The sequence below is a fragment of the Psittacula echo genome, assembly GCF_963264785.1.
Source record: "Psittacula echo genome assembly, chromosome: 18".
In the NCBI taxonomy this organism is placed as follows: domain Eukaryota; kingdom Metazoa; phylum Chordata; class Aves; order Psittaciformes; family Psittacidae; genus Psittacula; species Psittacula echo.
In genome coordinates, this window is record NC_137754.1 from 2,120,549 (window position 1) to 2,130,004 (window position 9,456).

The 9,456-nt window shown below is 60.3% G+C and overlaps 1 protein-coding gene across 1 annotated transcript; it reads left to right on the top strand.

The window, feature by feature from the left end:
* Positions 1 to 1,565: 1,565 nt before the first annotated feature.
* On the top strand, positions 1,566 to 5,227 carry RNF26 (ring finger protein 26). Its single transcript, XM_080631657.1, has one exon. The coding sequence runs from the start codon at positions 1,682 to 1,684 to the stop codon at positions 3,092 to 3,094; it is 1,413 nt and encodes a 470-aa protein (XP_080487783.1). The 5' UTR covers positions 1,566 to 1,681; the 3' UTR covers positions 3,095 to 5,227.
* Positions 5,228 to 9,456: the final 4,229 nt, after the last annotated feature.

Below are 9,456 nucleotides of genomic sequence, written 5' to 3' on the forward strand. Positions count from 1 at the left end.
GGCTCACAAGCCTGTCCTGCTGCTGGCAGCTGCCACTGGCACAACTGGGAGCTGGTGGCATCATGCCTGGACCTCCAGCAAGTGCAAGGACAGCTGGGGGGACCCTCCTCGTCCACACACCCTGCCAGGGACCTCTGTCCCCAAAGCAGGGCCCCAGGAAGGTGTTTCCCCTACCTCACACCCCGTCCCTCCACGAGGAGCCCTGCTCTACTCTGCTCCAATGTTCCAACCTGAACCGATGCCCGGGTGCTCCCAGCCCCTGCAGCTCTCCTCGCCCAATGCCGGGCTGCCTGAGCGCTGTCCCTGTCTCCGACAGGTCTGGAGGCTGCGGAGCCGCACACCCTACAGCCGGGAAGCACAGGCTCCCCTCTGCTCCCCAGAGCAATGACGGAGAAGCCCCTGCTACGGAGCCATGACCCTGCAGCCGCTACATCTTCCCGGCCCCGCAGCGAGGACCCTGCAGGGATGCAGGTGCGCTGTCGGCGGCAGGGAAGGAGCGAACCGCGCCCAGCTCTCGGCTCTTCGCTTTCCTGCTCCCTTTCGGTGAAGCGCTGAGAAATCCAAACATTACCATAAATGCCGAAAGCATCCTGGCTCGGTGACGCGGGCGCGCACACCGCCGGGGGACCAGGAAGGGTCAGGCAGGGAGGGGACGGGGCTGGAGGGGAGCCAGCCGGCAGGACACACAGCCCAGCAGGGGACGGACGGACGGACACGGAGCTGCCATCCCGGCTCGGGTGGCACCGCGCAGCATCAGGGTGCCCCTGCCCCGGCTCCTGCTCTGAGTGCTGCGCTGCAGGAAGGGGACCCCAGCGTCCTGCTCCCTCGGGGCTCCTGCCTTGCTACCCCGGAGGGACAGAGCCGGTGCCTCCCCGGGCTGCATATGTCTTTGCCATGGGTCATGCGCTCTGCTCGCTCTCCCCTTCCTTAAAAAGCCTTGGGCTCCAGAGCTGGGTTTCCCAGATCTTGCCATTGCCCTCGCAGCGCTGGCAGCCCCACGCCTTGCCCGGGAGCCGACGGGGAGGGCAGGAGCTGCTCTAGGACAGTAACCTTGGGCAGGGTCACGGCCACAAGTTTATTCTTAGACCTCCTGCAGGAAACTGCCTGGTGGTGTGAGAGCAGCGCTGACCCGGGCTGACCCTGCCCCAGACACTCCCGCCCCTGGGACCTCGATAGCGAGAGCAAAACCTTCCCCGTGCCAGGGCTGAGGCTGTCACAAACTCATCACACGTGCGGCCTCAGGCACCCTGTGGGTTGTGGTACCCACCCGCGCTGCTTGGAAACAGGGTGAGGGGGGCTCACTCGTGTCCCGGACACCGCGTGCTCGGACCCCCCTACTCTGGCCCTCTCCCCTTCGCTGGGAGCGGGACCGCACTGCCCCGAGCTCAGCTGCGCCGCACGGTTAAACGAGGGACACTGACCCTTTAAAGGCGCGCCAGTGGGCGTGGTCTTCGGGACACGCCCCCTTCGCGTCCTCCGAACCGACCAATGGGCAGCGGGGAGAGGCGCTGCCCTCGCCGCCGATTGGTTCGGCGCCGCGCGGCAGCGCGAGCGAAGATGGCGGCGCCCAGTGCCGGGGGTCCCCGAGCAGAGCGCTGTTAACGGCCCCGTACGGGCCCCGCCGGGGCTCCCGGCGCCTCACGCCGCGCCCCGGGCCCGCTCCCGGCTGCTCCCCGCCGCCATGGACTTGCTGTTCGTGCTGCTCCGCGGCCTGCGGCTGGCGCTGGACCTGCTGCTCCTGCTGCTGGACGTCAACTTCTTCCTGGTGTCCTCGCTCGTGTCCGCGCTGCTCTGGCTGCTCGCCGCCATCTGGAACCTGCCCGCGGCCGCCACGTCCGGTGCGCTGGCCTGCTGGGACGGGCTGCTGCTGTCGCTGGCCTCTGTGGAGCGGGCGGCGCTGGGCGCCCTGCAGGGGCTGGCCGCCGCGCTGCGAGGCTGCTGCTGCGTCCTGGAGGGGCTCAAGGTGCTGGGGCACCTCCTGTCGCACCTGGCGCTGCGGGGCAAGGAGCTGCTGCACCGGGAGCTCTGCGGGCTGCTGGGCTGCGGGCAGGCCCTGGCTAGGCAGGTGTGCGAGGGCCTGGCCATCGGCACCAGCCTGCTGGCTTACCTGGTCAACAGCCTGGTCAACGTGTGCCTCATCGGCACGCAGAACCTCTTCACCCTGGCCGTGGCGCTGTGGGATTCCTTCGCCAGCCCCTTCCTCAGGGTCACCGACCTGCTGGCCGCTTTCCTTGCGCACATCTCCAGCGGTGCCATCGCCGTGTCCATCCTGCTGTGGTCACCGTGCCAAATGGCCTTCGAGCTCCTGGCTTCCATCGCCCAGCTCTTTGTCACCACCTTCTTTGTGAATATCTACGGCCTGGGCTTGCTGGTCCTCATTATTGTTGTCGGCACCTTTGTCTTCAACCCAGGGCTGCTGTGGACGCTGACGGACTGCGTGCTGGGTTACTTCAACACGCTGCCTTCCTACCACCGCCTGCAGCGGGATGTATGGCGTCTCTATCAGGTGGCAGTACTGACGCTGGGTATGGCCATGACCTCGCAGACCTGGCGCAGGTTGGTGGACTGGAGCCTGCAGGTGACCAACTGGAGCCGAGGAGGAAGAATGATGAACAGGGAAAGCAACCAGCGAGGGGCAGCTGAGCCTGCCCTGAGATACGCAGCTCCTGGCAGGCCGATGCTGGCAGGGGTTGCCCAGCTGCCCGCAGAGCATGAGGACGATGAGGATGCTGAGCAGGTACCACAAGCACGTCCTGCTCTGGGTCAAAGCGTGTCAGGACAGCGTCTGCAGCCACACAGGGAGGAGCCAGGTACCTCCTGGGGGAAAGCTCAGAGGAGGCAGCAGCTGAACGCAGAGGCTAGGGATACTGAGGGCACTGTGGATAACGACCCCTGGATGCTCCTGAAAGAACAAGAGGAACGCAAGAAATGCGTCATCTGTCAAGACCAAACTAAGACCGTCCTGCTTCTGCCCTGCAGGCACCTGTGCCTGTGTCAGGAGTGCACAGAAGTCCTCCTGCAGCAGGCCATCTACCAGCGCAACTGCCCGCTGTGCCGCCAGATGATCCTCCAGACGCTTAATGTGTACTTGTGAGCCCAAGGGCTGGGTGGCTTGGGTCACTTTGCCAGGCGGTCAAGGGCACCTCACCCCTGTCTGCGTCTTGCCAGGAAGCAGAACTTCCCAGGGCTGCCTTGAGCAGCTTACAAAGAACTAAGGATGGTGCTGAAAGGGCACAAGGCTTTCAGGGGTGTCTGCTAGCCACGTTTGCTACGTAACTAGACTGTAGCTCTTGCTAGCAAGCGCCATAACTGATCTCTGCAGTGGGCTGAGTTATCTTTTCTTTTGTTGACAACTTCTGCTGTTCCAGGGCCTGTTGCCTCGAGCCTGCAGCAATCTCATATTCAAAGCAGAGTGCGAGAAGGATGCTGTGGTTCCTTCTAGCCAAAGGTGATGGCAGGTTTAAATGCTGTGCCCTCCTGGGCATCAGAGGAGCTGGTACAAGGTAAGGGAGGATTTTTTCCCAAGGCCTGCCCAGGAAAACTACCTGGCAGACTGCATTCAGGTCTCTGTTACCTCCTCCCACCATGTAAGTTTGGGAGCTCACTGAGAAGTGTGCTCCCTTTGCAAGGCCCTAGGAGAGCAATGAGCACACTCAAGTTTAAGCTTTACTACCAGGGGGCTGAGCCTGGCTTTCAGCTAGAGAAGAGCAGGGTTTGTGGTGTTCACCGTGGCTTTGGTTTTTGAGCTTCCTATTCCACTAGCCAGAACAAGGAGGAGCTGTGACCATTGCAGGCTCCCTGCAGGCCATAATTGACCGCAGAGCCCAGTGTTGCTGCTGCTTCCATGCATCACCTATGCAAGACTAGCAAGCACACAATCAGGTTGCTCATGTGGGGAGGCCAGAGGGAGTTACTTGTTCTGCAGGGATGGTGCTGCTGCTGGGGAAGCCTGAGGGCCCTGGCAGCACACATCTGAGCCAATGCTGGAGAATCTTCTCTAGATAACACATCTTCTTCAGGCTCTTGGGACTGGGTAGTGCACACCAGTGCTTGCTTGCTGTCTCCCAGGCTGAGCTTAGAGGGAGTAATGTTCTGGGAGAAGATTGGGACACCCCAAAGCTCCTGGGAGCCCATTGAGACATTCCCGCTCCAGGCACAAGTTCTGCCTATCCATTCTGTGGATCTGCATTCGTGTGCACGGAGCAGTAGCAGGACCATGGGGTATCACTGATGAGGGCAGGGTTCCTCTGTTACACTGCTGTTCTGTCTTCCTTGTCTGTCCAAAATGTAGCTAGTTTGATTGAAGTGGCTCCTGAAGGCATCGAATCCCAGCTGGGAAGCCTGAGGTGGCTCATCCCAGCCTGGTCAACCAGCACCATTCCAATTACTGGGCTGCAGGAGAGCCTTGCACTTGAAAGCTTTTCCTTTTCCAGCAGCTTGCCTGAGGTCAGCTACGCGCCACAGCCAACTTTGGCTGGAGCCAGACTGGAAAGAGCCTTGACTCCTGCACTGCAAGCCAAGAGCCCGAGGGTGGCTGGCATGGTCTTCCTTCTCTCTTCTCCTTGATTAGTGATTTAAGCCAAAGCAGGCAGCAGAGAGGCCAGGCCATGCTGGGAGATACCTCTGGGCTGTAAACCTGAGCTGCACCAAGATGCTATCTTGTTGGAGAGTGGCTTTGCTCTGGGGGGGCACTGCAGGGGCTGGTTTACCCCACTGTGATGGGGTCTGGAGGCATTCCCTGGGCTCCAGAGTAAGTATGAGCACGGCCTGGTCCCAGGGCTGTCAGCTGCTTCCACCTCACTTTGCAGAGATACAAAACTCCCTGCCCAAGCCCTGTTGCTCAACCTCTTGTCCCTGTGCCTCCCCAGACACAGAGCACCCATGTTAATGTTTGCTCACCCCAACCACCTCCCCTGTGGCTGCAGCCAGTGATGCTTTGCAGTTGAGTAGCCAAGCCTTTGCCAGAGCAGCGAGTACAACCCCACCACATTCCTGCATTCACAGGCATTGCAGAGGTCATCCTTCAGGTGTGCCTGTGGAGACACCCAGGAGCAGGAATGTGGCCATGCTGCAGGCTGTGGTGTTTGGTCAGGGACCACCTCATGGTGCAATGTTTTCTATGTGAATTACAGGGAGGAAAGGCCGCCTCCCCAGGACTGCAGTTTCTCCCATTAAACCCTTTTTCTATTGTAATACTTAAGCTGTTTGGTTTAGGGCCTGTTTGTTTGCTGCCTGTTTATAAAGGAAAAAGAGAGAGCTTTGCCTTAAGTTTAACTCTTTGCACTATGGACTAGACACTGAGCAGATTAAAATCTCCTTTACCAAAAGCTGTTTGATGCCTCGTTCTTGGAAAGGGTTCTCTGGAGGGATGGGGTCTCACCCCTGGGCTCCCCAGCAGGCCTAGCACTCCCCAAGGGTCACAGCTGGAGGGGTGACACCACCAGCAAGCTATGGGGTGCTTGCATCTCAAAAGGCAGAGCTGGGTGGAGCTCCCCAGAGCCTGAGCAGCCCAAAGCTGAGGGGCTGTTATTTCCCAGGCAGACAGGAACTCGACATGGACATAAAATCCCTGCTTCTGCATGTCCTCATCACCTTGGTGTCCTGCTGCTTGTGATGAAGGGTGATGCAAACCTGACTGTACCAGGAATGGAGGCAGCACCCAAAGCATCAGGAGCTGTGGAACAGCAAGCAGCACAGGGCTCTGTCTGGCCTTGCTGTGGCAGGCTCAGCCACTGTGCTACTGATGAGCAGATGCATTTGCTGCACGATGGGTTACTCCTTGGCTGCGGTCTGAGCTCTTGGCAGGTTGCTGTGTGCTTTTAAGCACCCCCTGCTTCTCCAGCATCCTTGTAAATTGCTTGGAAAAATGCTTCAGGACCCCGATGGGCAGAGACACCAGGAGCTCTGGCTCACCCTGCCCTCAGCTCACCTGCCTTGGCAGGGCCAAGCCAGCCAATTTGAACCTGGATGAGAACCATAGCAGGGAGAGGAGGGGCTGCTGAGAGGCCAGAGATGGATATGGGCTGCAGGAACACAGCCCTGTCCAGCACAAGGAAGAGCCCGTTGAGCCCTATGGGGGTTTGGCTGTGGATGGGTGACAACTGAGGCTGAGGCTGCAGGGCTACCCCAGGGCAGGAGGTTGGAGCCACCAGGGCCATGCCTGTCATCCCCTGCATCAATAGGGTGATCCCAGCCCATCGCTCCCCAGCCAGCCCCAGTGGGGAACACAGAGGGTGCTCAGCCACCTCAGACCACTGCAGCTGAGCAAGGACAGGATGTGAAGGACAGTGCCTTCCCCTGGGAGCCATGCTGCACGCACTTGGCTCAGCCCCTGGCCAAGCAGTAAGCAATTACAGGAGGAAAATGCAATCACCTCCCGGCTAATGGGCTGTGCATAGGGTCCTTGAGACTGATGCTAGACCTGCCTTCTCCAGCACTGTGGCTTTTGGTGTAGAGCTGCACTGCCTGGGGAGGGTACCCAGCAGCAATAGCACTCACAGACCAGGGCGTGAGATCTGGAGTCCCAGGGTCCTCCCTCCTCCAGAGCTTGCTAGAGAGCCTCGTACATGAGCTGAGCGGGCTGGTCTTAGCCCATCACAATGCTAAGACCCCTCCCTAGGGAGGGAGGAGCAGGATGCTGCTGGGTTATTGCAGTTCAGGAGCAGTGGGGGCTGACAGCTTGCTGAAAGCAAGGCCCCGCAGGCTCTGGGAACATCCCGGGGATCCCTTTGTTAGCCCAGCTGCACCAGCCCATCCCTAATGAGCCGCTACTGCAGCCTGGGGACAAGAGCCGTCGCCTGCCTGACAGCAGGGAGCGGGCTCGACAGACGCTCGCTGCAGATGCACAGCTCATGATACCAAGCCAGCAGGGAGGGAGCAGGTGATGCTCAGCAGCCGAACCATGGGGGGCCTTTGGGCTGCTCCCGGGCACCAGCTTTGCGCCTTCATTATCAGCTCAGCGCAGGGAGCCTCACCAGCTCCCCAGACACTGTGGCAATCGCCATGTAAAGCTCTCCTTACCACGTCAGCTGGCTGAGGTCACCTGGAGATGACTGAGGGTGGTCCCTGCATCTCCTCAGTGATGAGGGCACCGAAGCTATGCCATAACCACAAGCTTTTGGGTGGAGCAGCATCCATCCTTCTACTGTCAGGAGTCATCAGGGCAACCTTCACCATCAAGGGCATTTCCACTTTCAAACCTGTCAGGAGGATGCTCTGTTACCATAGTCAAAGGATTGGGCTCAGAGAGATGCAGCTGATCTCCTTAATGCCCTCTTTGACACCGTATAGCACTGTGACCTTCTCCACTTGCCAGCACAGCTCTGAGATGCACAAACCACACACCTCTTGTGGGATGCACCCTCAGCAGCTCAGGAATGGCCAGGCTGTGTCCTCCAGCATTGCAGGAATTGCTGCTCCAGTGGCTGCTGGGGCTGTGACCTTGGTGTGCTGGAACTTTAAAACCCCCAAACAACAAAGGAAACAAAAAAGGGGAAAAAAATAACTCCAAAGGAACCCACCTTTCTACCCAATCTGCTGCCTCCATCTACAGCACTTCATGGGCTGAGCCTGCCTCTTTTATAGGCTTCCGCCCTGCGCTGGCTAAGGAATGCTGGCCTCTCCCTAACCTGGGCTCAGCTGGAACAGGGGCTTCAAGCACTCCTTCCTCAGGTGCAGCTTCTAGAGCTCATAAGAAGCAGCTAAACCATACTAGAAATGTGCCAGAAGTCAAGGTCTCCTGTGGCTCTCCTTCCTGTACTGTTATCCTTCACTTATCCTCTTCCTCCCCAGGCAGCAGCAGACATCCCTGTGTTCCTCAGACGCTTCCCAACAGCCCCACAATGATCCCAGACAAAGTGTCCCAGAGACCAAGAGCATCTCCAAGGAAGCAGAGCCCAGAAACTGCTGTGCCTATGGCTGCCTCTGTTAGCTGTGCTCCCCCACATTGCAATAGGGACCAGAGGATGCTCCCAGCCCCCCCACACCTTCCCCTGGCCTGGTCTCAAGTCATTTTCCTCCTCCCAGAATAGATCCCATGCCATCGATCTGCTCTGCGGCGCTGCGTGCCCCTGGGCAGCTCCACTTACAGAAAAGGCCATCCTCAACCCAAACAGACACTTCCGCTGCAACCCAATCCTGGCGCTGGGAAGAGGAGCCTGCAGGATGGCTCCAGCGCCCTTCTGTTAGCTTCTCCCTTGGTCACAGCACCTCCACAGGCCCCTATGGGTTAAGGGTGGCCCTTGGGATGCTGGTGCATCCGCCCTAGTTGCACACAGCCTGACAGACTGCAGTGACATGCCCTTGGCCCCAGGTCCCTGCGTGGTCCCCAGTCCCATGGTGGGGAGCTGTGGGTCTATGGGCAGCCCCTGTTGGAGGTGGTGCTGGCTCTCACACAGGGGCACAGGAGCCCCAGCTCCCAGCTAGGTTTGTTCATCCCGGATGGGCATGGCCATAGCCCCGGGGGCTGCCGTGCACTTGTGGGGCAGGAGGGGAGCTGGCCCGAAGGAGAGGTGGCTGTCCCGTTGTGTAGATCCTGCTGGCATGGCAGGAGAAGAGCCCAGCCCAGCTGCCACCCCACGGCCGGGCAGAGCAAGCCGTCCCCAGCCTGCTCCGGCAGCACGGCCCATTAAGGACTTGGGCCGCTGTCCAAAAGCCCCCTCCCTGGCTGGAACCCGCAGGGACCCATTTTGGGCAGGAATGAGGAAGCTCTTCATTCCCCTGCTAAAAATAGGGACCTTTCTCAGCGGCGGGTCACAGCGTTCACACTGGAGTGCGGGGCAGGAAGGGGGGCCCCATCCCGGGCACCTCCCGCGGCGCTGGGGCAACCGGTCCGCGCTCAGGGATGCCGGTGCCTCCATCTAGTGGCTCCCGCTGGCTCTGCCGCTGCAGGCGGCAGCCCAGGACCGTTCCCTCCGGTCTCCCGTCGCTGCACCCCGTCGGCAGGACCCGGCACAAGCGTGGAGAAGGAGCCCTTTATTGGAGGTGAAGGAGGAAGGGGAGATTGAGGGCAGGGAGCCGGGGTGATGGGCAGGGTAGCTGCCAGCCCTATGGACCGTGCCCTATGGACCGTGCCGGCCCTATGGACCGGGCTGGCTGTGTGTGTGAGGAGAAGCTGGCAGCACCAGGGCATCGTGCCCGTGACGACTGCGTGTCGAAGTGGCTATGGTGAGTTGCATACAACAGTCAGGTTATTGCGGCTCTCCAGCACGGGTGTCCTGCCCCAGAGCCGGGTGCCTGGGATAATACTTAGCTCTTATACAGTGCTGCTGAAGGGATGCTCCCCACCACACCCGGGGTGGCAGAGGGGCTGTATCCCTGCCCTGTGCTGGGCAGCTGCAGCAGAGCACGGCAGGGGTCCTGGTTCCTACGTGGCCAGACCCCGGCATTGCCCTCCCCAGGGCACCAGTGGCTGGGAAGGGGCAGGTACCCAGGTCCCGGCCCCCGCCAAGGACAGGC

Excerpts from the sequence above, each read along its gene's own strand:
- RNF26 (XM_080631657.1), top strand. The coding sequence starts at position 1,682 with ATGGACTTGCTGTTCGTGCTGCTCCGCGGCCTGCGGCTGGCGCTGGAC.